Consider the following 21,031-nt stretch of genomic DNA (forward strand, 5'->3'; position numbering starts at 1 on the left):
GTTATGTAATGCTTGAATAGCATCTGCCCAGAGTTGTGCAGTTTCTGAAGGGAGAAGATGGACCTTATCTTCAAATAGTTAACATGTTTGGGCAATTTCATGATGGGCCTTTTTACTAAAGGGTTGGCGTGTGGCAATAGGCTTGCCGCACGCCAATCCAGAACTACCGCTGGGCTACTGCAGCAGCCTCATGGTAATTCAGCCCCCCACGCACGTCATTTCTGGCACTATGGAAATTTATTTCTGTATTTTTACTGCTGGGTTAGTGCAGGAGCCCTTACTTGCACCTCAATGGGTAGCAGTAAGTGCTCCCCGCTGCAGGTGCGAACTTACCATACAGCCATTTATTTTTTTCTTCCTTTTTACCCTCTGCAGTAAAAGGGGCCTAAATGTGCGACCAAAATATGCACTGCTGCTACTGCAGGGCTCCCTTTAATACAGCTTGTTAAAAGTTCCTTAAATTTGCACCTCAACATAGGTTCCACAATGGAGTGCACTTGTGGCAATTCTATGACAGCACTTAGGCATGCCTAATCTGTTAGAAAATGCCCCTTTATAATGCAGGTTAAAAATTCACATATTGGAGGCAACTCTATAACAGGGCAACACAATTTAGGAGACCATATTTCTGCAGGCAGTGAGTCTATTCTACAAGAATAGTTACATATGTCAATGTTCTTAAAGAATGCTTGTGTAATTTGTCATTGATGCACCTAAATTTAGACGCAAACGTTTAAGCCAGGTGTATAGCTGGCGTAAATGGGCGAATCTATATGTGGTAGTTATGCATGTAACTTACAGTATTCTGCAAGTTCTGCCTGTAAATGTCAGCTCCACCTACACCCTTCCTGAGAACTTACCCTGTGAATGCCCCTGACATTTACATGCTATAGAATTTTAGCATGTAATTACAGAGGGGCCCTTTTACAGAGTGGCGGAAAGCCCAACAAAGGCTTACCCATGCTAATCTGGAACTACCACTGACCCAACATGGGTGCCTGCGGTAGTTCCAGCCTGGCGCCTGCCATTTGCCACCCTAGGGAAAACAGCTAGCTATTTTCTAGCGCGGTGCTGAACTGGCAGTAATCAGGCAGTGGGAGCTCTGAACACCACCTCAACATGTGGCGTTAACTGCTCTCCACCGCATAGCTACACAGTAAGTGAAATCTTACCTCATGGTCATGACATATTTTGTCCTTTTTACCCACTGCAGTAAAAAGGGCCACAGCATGGCAAAAACAGCCCCCACCACTAACGCAGGGCCCTTTTTACCTCAGCTTGGTAATAGGACCCCAGAATATTGGTTACATGGGAACTGCCATTTTTGTGTGGTAACAGGATATCACATATATTGCTGCAATCTCCTTTGTTTTTCAGTGGATTATAAGGAAAGTTTTATGTTCATCCTTTTATACAAAGTCTTTTATTGTTTCTGTCAATTTTGGTGGATGTCCAATTCTTATATCTTTGTATTTACTGACTCTTCCATTGCTTTTCTTAATTAGGTTTATTCCGATTACACTGTCACCAAAGAAGAACAGATTTTACTACTTCTTGAAGCAAAAGAGCAGTGTGAATTGAATATCACAGCCCAGCAGAAGGAAGGAGGTAAAGCATCACAGCAGTTAATCTTTGGTGTCTGTTAACTACATTTAAATACAACAGCAATAAATTGTTAATGTATAACAATAATGCCCTTCCCCCCACTTTTCAATTCCAATCCAGCCTATTGGCTACATTGATACTACTGAAGACAATTAAATATGACAAATAACATGGTTACCAACAAAAGTATTCCATTTTTATAGGGGACTTTAAAACTAAATAATGACAAGATGCCACATATGTCAACGTGTGTCTTAGAAATTAATTTTGGCAGTGGTTGAGAATAAACATCACGTGTAGCGCATGCCAAATCGACACTACTGCCCGGTTAGCACGCCCACCCAGCGGTAGTCAAACTTGGTGAGTGCAGTTTCCTGCGGTAGAAAATTTTTTTATATTTTGTGTCCTGGCGGTAATCGGCAGCGAGGCCACATTGGCGAGCACTGCATGAGTACCGCACATGTAGCACATGAGCCCTTACCAATAGGTCAATGGGTAGTGTTATGAGCTCAGGCGGTAAATAGCCATGTACTACCTTTAATTCTAGCGCACAGTCATTTACTGCCCCCATCGCAAAAAGCTTTTTTTCCCAGATGTGGTAAAAAAATGGCCCAGCGCTTACCAAAAATACACGCCCACGCTACCACAGTCCACACTCTGGTTGTAAATTTTATGGGGCGAGTTCCTGGACCTGACTTCTGCATAGCTCTATCCTCACCTCCTTCTGTCTGAGCCCGAGTCCTCTCTCTCTCGCCCGACTTCCTAAGTCCTGTTGGCCACCTGAACCCAGGGGCTCAACCGCTGGAGAACGGTGGTCGCCGCAGGTGCAGCGTTGGGCTTCTGACTGCTGGTCCCTGGATCAGCACAAGGGCTCACTTCTATTCCTGATATCCATGACACCATTAGCTTTACAACCAGCAGAGTTATGGATATTAGATATTAATTTAATAGTTTAGAAAACAATAGTATTGAATGCTTGGATTCATCTATGTTAATATCAGTTTATCCAGCTACTCCAGTTGATAAAATTTGGTCTGATTTTAATGTTCCATCTTGGAAGGTATTCAATAATCTGTTTTTTAAATATAGTGGTTCCTACTGTGGTTTGGATGTTTGTCCTCCAAACATTATGAAATGAAATCAGTCCCTTTGAATTTTAAGCTTAAGTTGTTTGAATGGATTTATATGCAATTGAATTTGGGGATTTTTTTTCCTGGGGAGTTAGGAGAGATTATAGTTATACTTATCCCTAAAGATAAGAATTTGTCAAATTCAGTGGTGTCTAATTATAAACTGGTGGCAGCTATACCACTGTTTGCCAAGTTGATGGAGGGTTTGGTTACTTACCAATTGACTTAATTCCTGGAACATCATGATGTTTTGCATTTTTCTCATTCCGGATTTCATTTGATGTATAGTACTGAGACAGTCGTGGATTCTTTGATTAATAACATTCATTCTTTCATAAGTGAAGGGAAACAGGCACTTTTGCTTCAATTTGATCTTTCATGTGCCTTCGATCTTGTAGACCATGACATTATGCTGATGACCCTTGCAAATATATGAATAACTGGTAGTGTTTTGGATTGGTTTTGTGGATTTCTGACAAGTAGATCATATAAGGTAACACTGAATAATAATTGTCTTTCCGAAAGTTGGAAAATCCCCTGTGAGGTGCTCAGGGATCTCTTCTGTCTCTGATCCTTTAAAATCTATTTTTATGTACATTAGGGTTTGAATTTGAGAAGTATGGGTATACATCTTACATTTATGCAGATGCTATCACAGATCTAATTCCCATCAGCAGCTGGTCAGAATCGGAGATATTGAATGTGCAAGCTGGAATGAATTTGATAGAAGCATGGATGTCAAAACATAGATTGAAGTTGACCTCAGAGAAAACAAAGTTTATATGTTTTGGAAAGTCAATGAATTCAATACCTTTAATAACTATAGATCACAAAAATTATGAATTGTCATCCTGTATTAAAATTTTAGGGATTTATTTAGATTACACTCTAACATTAGAAACCCAAATAAATTGCTTAATCAGGAAAACACTCTTGCTCTTTAGGAAATTAAGATTAATATGTAAATTCTTTTTGAGAAGACCAGTTTAGAATAATGCTGCAGTCAATCATTTTGAGTCAACTGGACTATTATAATATCATATATTTGGGATGTTCAAAACAACTTAAAAAAAAGCTTCAAACAATATAAAATCCATCACTTCATTTAATTTTTTTCATTGAAGAAATGTGATAGTTTGTCTCAATATTATATTGAGTAGCATTGGTTGCTGATGGGTTCTAGAATTTTGTTCAAATTGTCACGTTTCATGTATAAGACCTTACATGGCCTGGTTCCATCTTACTTTTATAGCAGGGATAGTAGGAAGGGGTCTGATAATTTTTTTTCTTTTCCATCCCCTTGGGTTATAAAAAGGTTAAAATTCTTTGGATATTTGTTATCTTTTCAGGCAGCCAGGAATGGGAAAGAAATTTCAACTATAACTAGATTATCTGGCTCCTAAATGGAATTTTTCATAATATAAAAACATTTCTATTTAGGAAATATGTACTAAATTTAGCACAGCTTTTAATTAGATGGTTATAGATTAAGATATACCATTCTATTTTGTAAATTGTTATGATTATTAACTGAATAGTATAGTAGGGATAGGTTTCTTTTTTTATATTTTATTTTCTGGATATTGGCCAGATTTTTATTATGTAAACTATTCTTTTCACTTTTCCTCAAGGCCCGCCCTGCATGCCAGCGCCAGCCCCAGCTCCCATTGCCGGCCACTGCTGCTTTTCCTGTTGAGCAGCAGAGCCGGCGCTACAAAAGAAGAAGCGCTAACGCTAAGGATGAAAAATGTTTTTAAAAAAAGCGCGGCACTGGCAGGCACTGTCTAGGCAGCCTTGAGGCATTGGCTGCTGGCTCGCGCAGGCTCCTCCCGTCTCTTACGTTACTGCCCCTGCGTCGCTCCAGGGGCAGTGACGTAGGAGACAGGAGGAGCCTGTGAGCCAGCAGCCAATGCCTCAAGGCTGCCTAGACAGTGCCTGCCAGTGCCGCGCTTTTTTTAAAAACATTTTTCATCCTTAGCGTTAGCGCTTCTTCTTTTTGTAGCACCGGCCCTGCTGCTCAACAGGAAAAGCAGCAGTGGCCGGCAATGGGAGCTGGGGCTGGTGCTGGCGCTGGGCGGGCCTGGGCTGAAATTGGGTGGGCCTGGGCCCAGCCAGGCCCACCCGTAGCTACGCCCCTGCGATTAAGTGACTTTTCTAAATGACATCCAAGTCAGAATTGGGATGTCTTGCTCACAATGTCCAAAAAAACCCCATCCATCTTGCAGCCATTTTTGAACAGGAAATACGTCAGGGTTTCCTGTTTGAAAATAAGTGAGAATGTCCAAAATGAACAGTCATTTTACATACTGAAATGTCCAAAAAATGAATGCCAAAAATCCAGGGACAAGGATGTCTGTCTGGCAGCATTTTTATTTTCAGAAATGGCCACACAAATGTCCTTGTAGAGCTGAGGGGCAGCCTAGTGGTCAGTGCAGTGGACTGTAAACCAGAGCACCCAGGTTCAAATCCACCTACAACTCTTCGATTTTAAATGCTGAGCTCTCCATGAACAGAGAAATACCTACTATACCTGACTGTACACCACCTCAGTAGCCTTCAGGCTTGCAGGTGTCATAAATATTTAGGTACAGTAGATATATGTCTGTTTCTGGAGGGCTCACAATTTCAAAGAGAAAAAAAAAAAAAAAGAAAGTTAAAGTGGGAATTAAACCCGGGCCCCCTGGTTTACAGTCCACTGCACTAGCCTGTAGCTTACTCCTCAGACCTGCTTTCTGCTTTCTTTTTAAAATGCCCATAATACCTGATGCTGTCATAGAGCCTGGTATTCCTTTCTGGTTTCACTTTCAGGGGAGATGAAGGGGGCAGGAACCACTGGGGGATTAAGGAGGGGTCATGCCTTAATACTTCCAGTGGTCAGCTGCTCAATGAGAGCACCTTTTTGTATCCTGAAGATGACAGAAACAGGTTTATGTTTAAATTTGTTTATTGATTTTCACAGAAAATTCCATATCATATTCAGAAATAGGCTCTAAACAGTTTTCATGTCTAGCATAAACAAGATATTTATAACTTCAACTATCTCTTAATTTTGCTAACATAAACTTCTAATCTACCATGACCTACAACCTATTTCCAATGTCCTTTTTTAATATTCCTGTGAGATCTTTCCTGTTGGTACCTAGCTTCCTATCTCCACCCTCTCCCCCCCTTCCCTCCCACTTCCACCCTCCCTTATGTTCTTGTGTTCTTAGCAGATCAGTTTGTACTGGATTGTCCAAGCAGTTCTGTTACAAATTCAGGATCCGGCCTCTTCCCCCTAAGGGAATAGTTTGCCAGAAGGCAGTCCAAATCCGATAAAAGTCCTTTTCTGTAAATCTTCTTTCACTTTTATAGTCTGTCAATTTCTTTTCAAACTTCATGTAGTCTATCATCAAACCACGCCATTGCTGCAAGGTTAGAGTTTTATTTGTAATCCACTCAGTAAGTATAACTTTTTTTTGCAATCATTATGGCTCTATGAGTAAATCCCTTAAACCCTGTCGGAATCGGGCGCACCAGCATGGGTTTTCCAAATAACATCTGTGGTCCCTTCTTACAGGTAGCACCCCACATCTGTGAAATCGACTGGGTAAGTATTGTCCAAAATTTTTGGATGTTGGGGCATGATCAAAACATATGTCCAAGTGTCGCCCCCTGCGCCCCACACTTAGGGCAAGCACCATCCGGGGATATTCCCATATGAAAGGCTCTCCTTGGAGGGATATATGCCCTCATTACAAATTTGTATTCCATTTCGCTGTATTGAACCATCTTGGAGGCTTTTTGGATCTTGTTGATATACTCCTGTATTATAATTGGTAGCAAGATTGTGTCTAAGTCCATGTTCCACTGCCTAGTCAGCAACTGGTAGTCCGGTTCTTCTGTCCTGTCTTTTAGATGCCGATGATTCATGGACGATGACACTCTACCCTGGGACTGCAGGGAGTATGCCGATGAAAGTTCCTCCTGCACATCCTCTGTGAGGCATTCCCAAGGCAAACTTTTTACATAGTGAGTCAACTGCCAGTAATGAAACGATCCCATAGTTTGAGGGTAAATTGTGTCTGCAGTTCTTCAAAAGATCTCATTTGCCCCTCTTCTGTTACCACTTGATGAATATATACCAGACCGTTTCGCCTCCATCTGCGGAACCCATCATGTATAATTCCGGGCTGGAACTGCGGGTTTTCACAAATAGATAAATATGGGGTCACTCTCCACGAAAAGTTGTGCTTTTTACATACCCATCTCCATACTGATCTGGCTGTTGGGAGTAGGTGTGATTGTTGGAGAATCCTAGGCTGTTGGCCCATTCCCATATGTAGCCAGCAACTAAAATGGACTCCTTGAGTTAATGAAGTTTCCAGGGGCGTGTCTGAAAATTCTGAGGTATTCCTATACCAATCTGTGATGTGTCGCATACCACTGGCAATGGTGAGATAACGCATGTTCAATAGGCCCAAGCCTCCATATTCTCGCGGGGTGTGCAATAATTGTATCGACAGCCTTGCTTTGCGCCCTCTCCATAAAAATCTCTGGATGAGTTTATTTAACTGTTTTTCATCTTCTGTTTTCAGAAACAGGGGGAGAGTCTGGAAAACATACATCCACTTGGGCGCGATCATCATATTATAGACAGTGACGCGCCCCAGCAGCGACAGAGGATATGATTCCCACATTCTTAGTTTTAGACGTGTGTTCTCCAGCAAGGGCTCAACATTCTCTTGGTATAATCTGTCCAGATCTTGTGTTATGTTAGTGCCCAAATATCTAATCTTCCCTGTTACTTTGGTCAGAGGGCAGTCCTCCCGGTCTGGGCCTCCTTTGTCTGGGTATGCCTCCATGGCCAGTGATTTTTTTTTGTTCAGAGTAAACCCTGAGATTTGGCCACATTCCTCAGTTTTCTGTATAATCTGGTCTAGCGAGGCTAAAGGATGAGCTGTCACAATCATCAAGTCATCTGCAAACGCTAAGGTTTTGATAATTTTATTCCCCACCTGCACTCCTGAGACTTCTTCTGACTTCTTCAAAGTTCTCAGCAGGGGCTCTAATGACAGGATAAACAGTGCTGGGGACAGTGGGCAACCCTGCCTTGTACCCTCGCTATCTCAAAAGGCTTGTCTCTAATCCCGTTTACTATTACTGCAGCTGATGGGTCTGTATATAGTGCTACGATTACATTGTAGAACCATCCCCCAATGCCCATGTACCGCAGGACAGCGAACAGATATGTCCAGTTCACTCTATCAAATGCTTTTTCGGCATCTAGTGAGTATAAAGCAGTTGGTGTCTCCGTCAGCTGTCCCGCTGCCATTGCCATTAATAGCCTACGTACATTCTTAGTTGCCTGTCTGGTTTTGACGAATCCCACCTGCTCCTCTCCCACCACCCTGGGTAGTATCCCTGACAACCGGTTAGCAAGAATCTTGGCTAGGATTTTTAAGTCCACGTTGATAAGTGATATGGGTCTATAGGAGTCGGCCAGGTCATCTGACTTCCCGGGTTTCAAAATTAATGATATTAAAGCTAAGTTTGCGTGTTGCGGGAAGTGGCCTGCCTCTATTACTTGCTCATAAAATGCATGTATCACTGGGTAGAAGGAGCTGGGCAGGAGCCTGTAAAACTCCCCAGAGTATCCATCCGGTCCCGGAGCCGACCCTGTGGGCATTGACTTGATGACTTCCTGAATCTCTTTTGCCTCCAGGGGTGCCCCCATTTTGAGTTTTTCTTTTTCTGATAGTTTTGATAGCCCTGCCTTATCTAAAAACTGGTTTATCTGCCCTACATCTGGTTCGTCAGGTGAGCTGTACAGGTTGGCAAAAAAATTTGAGAGAATCTCAGCTATTTTGTCACTTTTATTATGTATCTTCCCTGTCGAATCTCGGAGCGTCACTATTGGTTTATGGGGTCCCCATGCATTGACTAGATGTGATAGTAGTGTTCCTGGCCTATTCCCAAATCTTTGAAATTTACATCGTTGAGTCGCTAAAAATCTCTGTCCCCGCTCATGTAATAAAGCATTCAGGGTTACTTGCACTGCTCGCAATTGTTCTTTTGTCTCTGCGGTCGGGTGTTTAATAAATTGTGACTTGGCTTTCCGTAGACTCTGCTCTAATCGTGTTATTGCTATGGATTGCTTCTTATTTTTGGCATGAACAAAGGCAATGATCTCGCCTCGAAGGACAGCCTTAGCTGCACTCCAAAGTAGTTCTGGTTGATCTATGTGGCTACTATTGTTATAAAGATAATCTGACCATTTTTTTTGAAGAAAGTCTTGCAAATCACTGTTCTTTGCTAGATAATTTGGGAAATGCCAGTTTCGTGTCTGCTGATAAAATAATGGCACTTCAATGTCAACCCACACTAGGGAGTGGTCTGAGACCTCTTCTGGGCCTATCTCCGATGCTAGCACCCAGGAAAACGCCGGTTGGGAGATAAATATATAATCTAGCCTGGAAAAAGTCCCGTGTGCTCTTGATAAGTGGGTGTAATCACGCTCCTCAGGATGTAAGCAGCGCCATGTGTCTATTAGGCCTAGGGACCATTGAAAAAAAGAGAGCGCATGGGCCCTAGGCCCCCCCCTTGATGCCACCCTGGGGTTTGAGCAATCTACATTAGGATCCACCGAGCACTCTACATTAGGATCCACCACTAAGTTAAAATCTCCCATCACCAGCAGCTGTGTAGATTTATATGGGAGACAAAGTTGCACAAGGCTGGTATAGAACTTTGCATCATATACATTGGGGCCATACACCCCTAGAATCAGGAGCTCCCTCTGATGGATCCAGAGGCGTACTAAGACATAGCGTCCGTTTGGGTCTGCTCTTATTAGTTCTGATCTTGAGGCAATCCCTTTACGGATCACTACTGCTACCCCCCCTTTACGATCCCCCGAGGATGCAGCATGGACCTCGCCCACCCATTGTCTCTTTAATTTGTTGTGTTCCTCCATGGTAAGTTTTGTCTCCTGCAGGCATCCTATATCTACTTTGTGTCTCTTTAAGCTCGTAAGTATTTTTGCCCGCTTTACTGGTGTAGAGATCCCCCCCACATTCCATGAGGCGAATCTTGTGGTCTTAATGTGGAGTTATTCTATATGCGTTCATCTGCTGTTTCTGTCTACCAATAATCTTCCCCGGGTGCCCAGCCCCACCCAGGGTTGCAAATACACCTTGATCTGTAATGTAGGACTTCCTATAAATCTTATTCATTTTGGACTTTATTTGTGGTCTACCCTCCTGTTTATTCTGCTTGGTTCTCCAGTACCTATTCCTTACCTTTATGCCCTCCCTTACCCTCCCCCCTTGTCTCTTCCCATTCCCTTTCCCTTGCATCACTATTTACCCTTCCTCCTGTCTAATGTGAAAAATATGGGGATCAATAATGTGAGGCTTTCCCTCCCCCCCCCTTACTTTGAATTTTCCAATCTTGCCCAGTACCTCCTTATTTTTTTTTTTTTTCCGGATCGCTTTCTTGGTTTACAGTTGTATTCTCCAGACTTGCCTGGCGCCATGCTTCATGTGAAGGAAATCTTACTTTCTTTGACATTGAGGTTCTCTGCCAGCCATTCCTGCGCATCCTTCGGGGTTAAGAATGTTCGCCAGGTGCCTTGGAAATTGATTCGCAGCGTGGCAGGGTATATTAACATAACTTTTTGATTAGCATCCACCAGTGTTTGGCAAACAGGTCCATAAGCTCGCCGTCGCTCTTGTAACGCAGGAGAATAATCTTGAAAGATTTTAATTGGCGAACCTTCAAAAGCCAGTGTGTTGCGTTTCTCTCGTGCTCCTCTGAGGATTTCTGCTTTGTGAATAAAGTTATGTATTTTTATCATTACCATTCTAGGTCTTTGGTTACTGTCTGTCTTGCGGCCCACACGGTGTGCTCGTTCGAGGCAGAGCGCGCCAATACTATCAGGCAGGGCAAATTCCGTTTGAAGCCATTTTTCTAATACAGAGGGCACAGAACGATCTGATACTGTTTCTGGTATTCCTATAATTTGAAGGTTTCCCCTTCTTGATCTATTTTCTAGATCATCAAGTTGTTGCGATTGTTTTTTCACCGTTTGTCTTAGATCTGCAAGTTCTGTTGCCATGCCCGCCCGTTCATCCTCAGCAGATGATACTCTCTGTTCTAATTCTCCCGTTCGTCGGGTCGTGTCAGCCAGCAAACTTTCCACCGCTTTCATTTGCCCAGAGAGCTGTTGTAATTGCGGTTCCAGGGCTTGCTTTACTGCGTCGGTGATTTGTTGCAGCTGTGGCGGGGAGAACATCGAGGTTGGCGCCTCAGGCTGCCGGCTCATCGCCATTTTGGGGTCTGCGGCACGGGGCCTCTCCGCTTCTTTTTTTGTCGATTTCGGAGGCATTTTTGATTCCAATCGCGTAATAAAAGGGTCCATTCACTTGCGCAACCCCTACCTCAGCGAATGTTGGTTCAAAGGAGTACTAGGCTGCTATTTTGTCGGCGGGGTGGGGGATTGGGCCTAAGAGGTGAGCTTTCCTGCCTCCGCTCTCCTCAGCATATCACGTGATCTCCGACAGAAACAGGTTTAAATAAAAACATCCTTCTTTCTAGACTGGGATGGTTCTTTCCATTTGATTATTGCTGTTGGATGTCAAAATTTTGGCCCTTCCCTAGTCCAGCCCAACACACCTACAACATGCCCCCTTACTATTTGGATGAACTGCAATGTAGGATGTCCAAATTCTGCTCTTCCAAAATTGCAATTTGGACGATTTTGGCAGATAGACATTTTTTTCTTTCTTAAACCATTTTAAGATGTCCGTGTGCTTTGAAAATGAGCCCCATTGTGTTCACAAACCTTAGCTTCTCATATCTAAAGGATAAAAAGGACAATAAGTAAATAATTAACAAATAAGAATGAAACTATAAATACAAAATATTTGATTAGAAAAGAAAATGTGTGCTTACAATCAGTTGAGCCAACAAACAACAACATTCAAAATGGTATTGAAACAGAAATTCTTCACTAGAAGGAACAAATACAAAATAAATAAAGGTTTCTAATGCTATTGTTACTCTGTGAAGCTGATATTCAGCTTGCAGGAGGCAGCCTGCCTAAGCACCGCGATTGGCACTGACCCTGGTGGATACTCAGTGCAAATCCAGAACTTCTAAAATATGCACAAAAAGAACCTCAAGGAAAGCTAGTCTGCATTTTATCACAAACAAATCATCTTTAGTTGCTCAAAGCATATATAGGCACTGGCATGTGCTTCAATTACATGAGATTTTTCAACCAGGCTCTTGCATTGCGTTCTCTAGAGGAAAGAATTTGTCCAATTTTCTGGTTTGTTCGAATTTTTCATCGCAACAAATAGTGGAGGAGTGGCCTAGTGGTTAGAGTGGTGGACTTTGGTCCTGGGGAGCTGGGTTTGATTCCCACTGCAGGCACAGGCAGCTCCTTGTGACTCTTGGCAAATCACTTAACCCTCCATTGCCCCAGGTACAAATAAGTACCTAAGCCGCATTGAACCTGCCATGCGTGGGGTAGAAAAAAAAAATTAAAGACCAGAATATACAGGGACATAAACCTTATGGCCACTGCAAAGCTTGCCCAATGGCTGTGGTGAGCAATACATGGCAAAATCCTTAAAATTTATAAATTAAGAACATCGATGGATTACTGTTCAAAGTATGTGATTCATTTAATTATTTATTTGTTGCATTTGTATCCCACCTTATCCCACCTCTTTGCAGGCTCAAAAATGGAGTGTGATGGTGTCAGTGAGCCGCATTTGGCCAGACTCACTAAGAACAGCTTGGCTGTGGTAACAGCCCATACTGATCTCTCTGTGTACTCCTCACTAATATATTTAGTATTAAAATATTTAGCTTTAATTTAGTAAAAGGTGTGGTGTATGTCCTCACAAACTTCATATACCTGTAAAACATTGTGAGATTGACTCTCTGTATAGTACACCATTTCTGTGATCGGCATTGAATAACCAGGGTTTTTTTTTTTTTTTTGGGGGGGGGGGGGGGGGATGGCTCACACTTAACCAGCTATGTCAATATTCAGTGATGGCCAGTTGTTACTTTAACAATGTTCATCACTTTATTTTGGATATAAAATTGAAGTTAATTACAATGCAATAGTTGATGGTACCGAAATTAGGCATGAAGAGTAAGATAAAACAGACTTGCAGCAATTTGAACACACTTCTGAAGACCCACTATTCTTAGTACAGGGTTAGGTATGTGGGTGGGAATTTAACCCAGTTACCTTGGCTCCTAGGCAATAGTCCTAACCACCAGGCCACTAGACCACTTTCCATACCCCAAATATCTCACAATGTCACCACTGTGGAGTTTATATTCCAACCATGGTCCAGTGAGCAGAATGCAGCAGCGGCAGAGGATGCCAACATTCTGCTGCTGGAAACAGATGAGGAGGATACTGGAGTCATAGGCATTGAGGCATGGGAGTAGGAGGATCATCTGAATCAGGAGCCACCACCAGGGGAGGGACAACTGCATCAAGCTGAGGAAGTTCTTGTCCACCCTGAGAATGAACAAGAAGGAGAAGAGGAGAGAATGCTAGAGTGGGGAAGAGAGATCATTGAACAGCAGGTCCTGCTCATGGAAGAGTTTACTGTTATGTGGGAGGAGCTATCAGAAGTAAGGAAGGGGGAGAGAAAAATGGGGTCACTCTTTATGTTAATTTCTATCAGTTATTTGACTGTGCTGCACAATGGGGATGAGACAGGAGAGGGGAGAGGTGGGATTGGTGGTGGGGAATTGACAGCTATGTGCTCATCCCTAAAAAATAACTCATCATTATCACAAAAAGATGCATCTGGATTAGATGGTGTCGGACCTCCTGGCCCCTCTGTCTTGCTTGCAGAGATGGAAGATCATCTCGGGGTCCCTTGGGTTCCTCATCTTCATCACGCTCCTCTCTGACCTGTTCCTGAGCTTTAGGCATATTGTGGGATATTGCCAAATTGTGCAACATGCAGCAGGCAACAAAGATGTCACAGACCTTCCACAGCCTATACACTAGCTTTTCCCCAGAGTGGTTGAGACATCGGAACTGGGATTTTAGGAGTCCAAATGTCTGTTCAATCACTGCCTGGGTTGCAGCTTGAGCCCTGTTATATCTTTTCTCCTCTGGATTCTGGGGGTTCACGGGGGTCATTAGCCACCTCCTCATTGGATAACCACATTGAGGACTGGAGCGAACAGAAGTGTTATAGAAGGGACACACACCATTTGTTGCATGTTATCAGGTTCCATAAGCATGTTTTGTGGCATCCTCCAGCCCACTGGGCCCACGCTGGCCATCCACCTGTGGTGAAAAGAGAGATGAGGTCAATGATCCACAGAGCGTTGGGGTTGTAGGATGGTCCTCACCTAATAACCATCTGCCTCGGATCTCTCGCCTCTGGAAAGCATCGTAGATGCCAGACCTTGAAAGGATATATGAATTATGGCATGATCCTGGGTAGTTCGCACACATGTCTATGATTTCCATTGCAGCGATGCAGACACTTGCATGTTGAGTGAGTGATAGCCTCTCTGGTTCTGGTACTGTCACTCAGTGGCTGCAGGTGGCCTGAAGGCCATGTGTGTGCAATTGATTGCACCCAGGACAGAGGGGAATTGGCTACTAGGTAAAAGGCCATAATTGTCTATAGCTGTTCTGCCTCACGCATGGAGAACTGGATATAAAGGATGTCCCTTCACAAAAAGGCCTGACGAACAGGGCTGGTCAAACCCGGTAAGCGGGGTAAGCGCTGCAGGGGGGCACCTGCCTTCAAGGGCGCCGCTGCAGCGCTGCGCCACCATATCGCGCTGCCCTTGGTGCTTTAAATCTTCAATTTACCTCCGTTCCAGCAGCCGCATCATTTGAAAGCCCTGTCCCGTATCTAGCCTTCCCTCCCTCCCTTCGTGAGTTTGTTCCGCAGTCCCGCCTTCTGACATCATTTCCTCGAGGACAGAACTGCAGAACGAACTCACGAAGGGAGGGAAGGCTAGAGATGGGGCAAGGCTTTCAAATGATGCGGCTGCTGGAATGGAGGTAAATTAAAGATTTAAAGCACCAAGGGCGGCGGGGGATGGGGGCGAAGGAGAATCGCTGGACAGGGGCAGGGAGGGAGAAGAGAGAAAGGAGATGCTGGGGGGGGGGGGGGGGGGCGGGGGTGCGCGGGCACCAACTCATAGTCTGCAGGGGGCGCCAGAGACCCTAGGACCGGCCCTGATGAAATTGGTTTATGACCTGTGAGACAGATGGCTGGCTAATGCCTGTTGCACCTCTCAGAAGCCTTTGATAGGTACCGGTTGCCAGGAAGGCCAGGGCCGTGGTCACTCACACATGGACCAGAAGGGCGTGCCCCCTCCAAGTGATGGGCTCCAAGTCATCCTCCAGTTGTTCACACAGATGTACAACGGTTTCTCTATTAAAGCAGTAGTGGCCTATATATTGCTCATTGGCATTGTCCAGGAAGGTGATCCTGGGTCTGTCCACCTGTTGCATCTGGCTGTGGCCTCTCCCCTGATGCATCTGCCACTGTAATACCATCAACCATTCCATGAAGAGATCATCAATCACTCTCAGCAGCAGTCTCTCTCTCTCTCTCTCACGCACACACACACACACACACACACACACACACACTGGAGCCCCAACACATACAGGGACATACACAGTGGACCACCAATATGCACAGAAACATACCAAATATAGACACTACTAGCTGAGCTCCCCAAACAAACACACACACACACACTGGAAAAGCAATATGAATAGGGACACACCCAATATAATACACAATACAATAAGGAGGGTAGCCATGACGGGTCCAGGTGGGCTACTACAGTCTTGCATCTCCATCGTCCCTCCTTTAAGAGGTGTGCAGCTCTCACTTCAACAGGTCCCTGGCAGTAGTAATGGCTCCCACAGGCTGCCTTCCACTAACCCAGATGCCTCCCCTCTATCACAATCTGCCCCCTTCTGTCACAAATTCCTGTTTCTGACTAGGCAGGATGCGGCAGAAGGGAGGCTTCTGGTTTAGCAGCAGACAGCCTGTGGGAGCTACTGCCTCTGCTGGAGGCACGTTGAAAACAGTGGGGAGGGTTGTGGGTGGGGTGGAGGAGGGAAGGAGAGATGTTGCACAGGGGAAGGGGGCAAGAGAGGGAATATTGTTGGAAATGGGGTGGAAAGGGAAAGAAAGGGAGAGATGCAGCAAAGTGGTGGAAAGGGGTAAGAGGGAAAAATCTTGCATATAGGGGTGGAGGAGGGAAGAAGAGAGGCTGCAAGGGAAGAAGGGCAAGAGAGGGAAAATTATTCAACATGGGGTGGAGGGGAGGAAGGGAGAGATGCAGCAATAGGGTGGAGAGGGGCGAGAAAGGGAAAAAGTTTGCATATGAACAGTAGCATACCAAGGGGGGGGGGGGCAGTGGGGGCGGTCCGCCCCGGGTGCATGCCGCTGGGGAGGGTGCCGCACGCCAGTCAGCTTCATTCGTTTCCATGCTCCCTCTGCCCCGGAACAGGAAGTAACCTGTTCCGGGGCAGAGGGAGCAGGGAAACGAACGAAGCTGACTGGCGCGCGGCACCCCCCCAGCGGCATGCAGTGCACCCAGGGGGGGGTTCTTTCACCGGGGGGGTGGGGTGGGGGTCGTGCTGCACCTGGGGGCGGGGCACATCGGCGATCCGTCCCGGGTGTCAGCCCCCCTAGGAACACCACTGCATATGAGGGTGGAGGAGAGAGGAGATGGTGCATGGAGGGGGAGAGGGGTGAGAGAGGGAAAACTGTTGGACATAGGGGTAGAGGGGAAGAAGAGATGGTGCATGGAGGGGGAGAGGGGTGAGAGAGGGAGAAATGTTGGACATGATGGTGGAGGGGAGGAAGGGAGAGAATCTACATGGTGGGGGGGAGAGAAAGAGATGTTATACTCGGGGCACAAGTGGGGAAAGAGAAAAATGGATATTGGGAGAGAGGCAGTGGACTGTGGGAGAGAGGCAGAAATGTTAGACATGACAATGGAAGGGAGGAAGGGAGAGAATGCTGCATGGAGGGAGGAAGGGAGAGAGAGAGATGTTGGACAATAGGAGAGAGGTAGCGATGTTGAACATGGTGGTAGAATGGAAATGAGGGGCAGGAGAGGTGAAATGCTGGTCCATGGGGGATAGAGCAGGAGGGAAGAGAGAAGGGACAGGGAGATGTCAGTCTATGAGAATGGGGAGAGGAGAAAGAGGGAGCAGCTGCTGGGCTAGAAAGGTGGACGGAATATTGAAACCATGTGGGAGAGGCCAGGAGGGGGAGGAGGGGGTAGCAAGGAAATGACTAAGAGGATAGTGATTACAGAGGGTAGAAATATGGTAATGGAGAGTAGATTAATGATGAAAAGGAATGGAGGGCTGGGGAAGGAGTGAATTTGGAAATGTGAGAGCTAGTGGGTGAGAGAAGAAAATGAAAGTTTGAAAAGTAAAAAGGAGGAGAAGGGTGATAGAGGGTGAAATTTGAGTTGACAGAGAGGCAAAAAATAAACAAAAAGAAAGGAATAGCTAAAACTTTACAATCAATATGTCAGAGGCATGTGTAGTGAAAGAATAGACAGGAGATATGAGAAAAGGCAAATGAACAGCAGCCACTTGAAAGAGAATTAGCAGATAGACAGGAAAGCAGAAACAAAAACTTGAACCAACATGTTGGAAAAATAAAATGTCCAGACCACAAAGGTAGAAAAAAGCATTTTACTTTGAATGTTTGAAAAAGAATATGTTAGCTTTGGGAAATGTGCATAGCAAATGTCTTTGTACTGTGTTCAGTAGAAAAGGAAATGTATTTCTATTTTTATTTCTCCAGTGTTGCAGTACATGCTAAGTTTAACTTTTTGGGGTTCCCACTTCAATTTTTGTATAAATATTTATATTTGTAATTTGTGATCACTTGTTCTGTATTTGGTGAGGGTCTGTCATGTTAAATTAGTGTCAGGCTGGGAAATCAGAGAGGAGGCAGGAAGGAGAGGGGGCCCTCCTTTACTTTCTGATCTGGGCCCTAGCAAGTCTTACACCGGTCTTCACCCTTGCTGTATAGGTGGCGGGGATCCTCAAGCATCCTCAGCTGAGGACCTCCTTCAAAGACAGCCAGAATTCCCTTCTACCAAGCTCTGCAGTAAGTGACAGTATCCTTGAGTCAGATGTAAAGCATTAATAAAGAAGGTTAAACGAGAATATGATGAGAAACTTGCCACAAAGGCTAAAACTCACAGTAACAACTTTCTCAGGTACATCAGAAGGAGACAGCCTGGGAGAGAATCCATGGGACCGTTAGATCACGAAAGACAAAAGGGGCGCTCAGAAAGGACAAGGCCATAGTGGAGAAACTGAATTAATTCTTTGCTTCTGTCTTTACGGAAGAAGATGTAAGAGATCTGCCTTTACCGGAAATGGTTTAAAGGGTGAAGATGCGGAGGAATTGAAAGAAATATCGGTGAACCTAGAAGATGTACTGAGCCAAACTGACAAATTAAAGAGTAGTAAATCACCTGGACCGGATGGCATAAATCCAAGGGTACTAAAAGAACTCAAGCATGAAATTGCTGATCTGTTGTTAGGAATATGTAACCTGTCATTAAAATTGTCCATAGTACCTGAAGATTGGAGGGTGGCCAATGTGACGCCGATTTTTAAAAAGGGTTCTAGGGGTGATGCAGGAAATTATAGACTATTAGCCTGATGTTGGTCTGGGCAAAATAGGGGAAACTATTATAAAGAATAAAATTATAGAGTATGTAGACAAACATGTTTTAATGGGACAGAGTCAGCATGGGTTCAGCCGAGGGAAGTATTGCCTCACCAACTTGCTTCATTTCTTTGAAAGCATGAATAAACATGTGGATAACGGTGAGCAGGTTGATGTAGTGTATCTAGATTTCAGAAAGCTTTTGGTAAAGTTCTTCATGAGAGACTCCTGAGAAAAATAAAGAGCCATGGGATAGGAAGCAAGGTTCTGGTGTGGATTAGGAACTGGTTATTGGACAGAAAACAGAGGGTAGGTTTAAATGGTCATTTCTCTCAATGGAGGAGAGTGAACAGTGGAGTGCCACAGGGATCTGTACTGGGACAGGTACTATTTAACATATTTATAAATGATATGGAAATTGTAACAACGAGTGAGGTGATCAAATTTGCAGATGATACAAAACTATTCAAGGTTGTTAAAACATGTGCGGACTATGAAATATTGCAGGAAGACCTTAGGAAATTGGAAGACTGGGCATCCAAATGGCAGATGAAATTTAATGTGGACAAATGCAAGGTGATGCACATTGGAAAGAATAATCTGAATCAAACAAGATAAAAAAATGGAAGTAGCATAAAATCATAAAAACAGCGTTGAATGTTCTGGTGAAAAGATTTGAAAATACATCCACTAATAATGTATTGGGCAGTCCTTGCAGTCCTTGGAGAACACCTGCTATAGGTGAGTAACTTTTCTTTTGTGGTAGTTGGGAGCTGATCTTTGAAGAAGAAGGTTGTTAGTCCATGTACTTCTAAGAGAACATTATTTTAGATAAGAGAGGGGGATTTTTTAAGAGCTGTGGTTTTGCTGTGACATTAATTGTGAGAAGTAATTTGGTATGTTAAAAACAAATTGATTTTCCTTCCATGCGACTGTAATAATGAGTATCTTGGTACACAGTGAGAGTATTGGGTGGTGAAAAGAATATATTTACCATCAAATATTAATTTTATTGAGCACTATGATTCATCGAATATAAGAGCATTGGTCTGCTTATTTTATTGTGAGATCTAAGGGGGGGAGGGGAAATTAAAAGAGAGTGTATGTGATAGGAATAGGGATTAGTAATGAAATTTCAATTGCTGAATTTTGAAAGAATGCTTGAAAGAACTTCTTTACATAAATCAGAAGATAATAAAAAAATTATGTATGCATTTCGCTGCATAAATAGTTTGGTATTACAACTGAAGCTTGTGAAACTAATCATAATTTGAATGACTGAACACTGCTATGCAGGTTGAGTACTGTCAGACTATTCCAGTCAAAGCCCATTCTCTTCATTTTAAATTGGCAGAAGAGTGTTTGAGGTTGAAATAAATGGACAATCAGATTAATGCAGTGAAAATGTGTGTGGTTAAAACCTGGAATGCATGTAATAGCTTGCTAAGAGTGAAACTTTGCTCTGGGCCCCTGGTTTGGCTGGCATGGGTCCCACTAAAATGATCATGCTAGACTGTGAGGGGAAGAGAGAGCATGGCAGGCAATGTGGCCGCGCCAGAGACCAGTGCTGAATGAAGGCTTTAGCTGGCGGAGGTTGGGGACCCCCGTCAGTCAAGATATGTACGGCGGTGGTACTTCAACTGGTGGGGTTTGGGGACCCACACCAGCCAAGATATGTACAGCAGCGGCAGTTGGTGGGGAGTGGCAGGGCAGTGGTGAGAGGGGGGCAGCGGACCACAATGTGCCAGCCCCTTGGGCTCTGGTCCCCTCCCACCTTGAAGTCTGGCTACCCCTGGAAAGAGGCTAGAAATGTGATAATGGGGAGTAGATTAATGATGAAAAGCAATGGAGGGCTGGGGGAGGAGTAAGTTGGGAAATGGGAGAGCTAGTGAGTGAGAGAAAAATATTGAAATTTGATAGGTAGCTGAAAAGTAAAAAGGAGTAGTAGGGTGAGAGAGGGTGAAATTTGAGTTGAGGGAGAGACAGAAAAGGAAAAAAAGAGGGAAGATCTAAAAAGGAGCAATCAATGTCAGAGGCCAGTGTAGTGGGGGAATAGACAGGAAAGAGGAGAAAAGACAAATGGACAGCAGCCTCTTGAAGGAGAATTAGCAGAAGACAAACAGGAAAGCAGAAAAAAAGAAATTGGAGCCAACATGATGGAAAAATAGCATATCCAGACCACAAAGAGAAAAAAAGCGTTTTATTTTGAACTAGTAAAAAAGGCCCGTTTCTGAAAGACATGAAACGAGCGCTTGCAAGGTTGTCCTGTAATGGCAATTATGTTTTTAAGGGAACTGTTAGGAGAGAGTATGTGTGAGAGAGTGAATGAGTATGTGTCAGAGAGTGAGTATGCGTGAGAGAGAAAGAATGTGTGTGTGTGTGAGAGAGAGAGAGAGAGAGAGAGAGAGTGTGTGATTGAGAGACAGTGTGTGATTGAGAGTCAGAATGTGTGTGTCTGCCTGTGTGAGTGAGTGTAGTGTGTGCCCCGTGTCCACCAATTATGCTATCTCCCCTGCATTCATCCATATGCAGCAAACGTCCTCTGTGCCCTGCCCCTCCATCCATCCATATGCAGCATCTCTC

The 21,031-nt window shown here is 44.2% G+C and overlaps 1 protein-coding gene across 1 annotated transcript in view; it reads left to right on the top strand.

Annotated features, from left to right (window-relative positions):
- PTH2R (parathyroid hormone 2 receptor) overlaps nucleotides 1–21,031 on the top strand; it is a 372,984-nt gene that overhangs the window by 27,533 nt on the left and 324,420 nt on the right. Inside the window, exon 2 of the mRNA XM_030210826.1 lies at nucleotides 1,506–1,608. Coding sequence (XP_030066686.1) covers nucleotides 1,506–1,608 — 103 coding nt within the window. The remainder of the gene's footprint in view (nucleotides 1–1,505; nucleotides 1,609–21,031) is intronic.

This window comes from Microcaecilia unicolor, chromosome 7 (genome assembly GCF_901765095.1).
Source record: "Microcaecilia unicolor chromosome 7, aMicUni1.1, whole genome shotgun sequence".
Classification (NCBI taxonomy): Eukaryota; Metazoa; Chordata; class Amphibia; order Gymnophiona; family Siphonopidae; genus Microcaecilia; species Microcaecilia unicolor.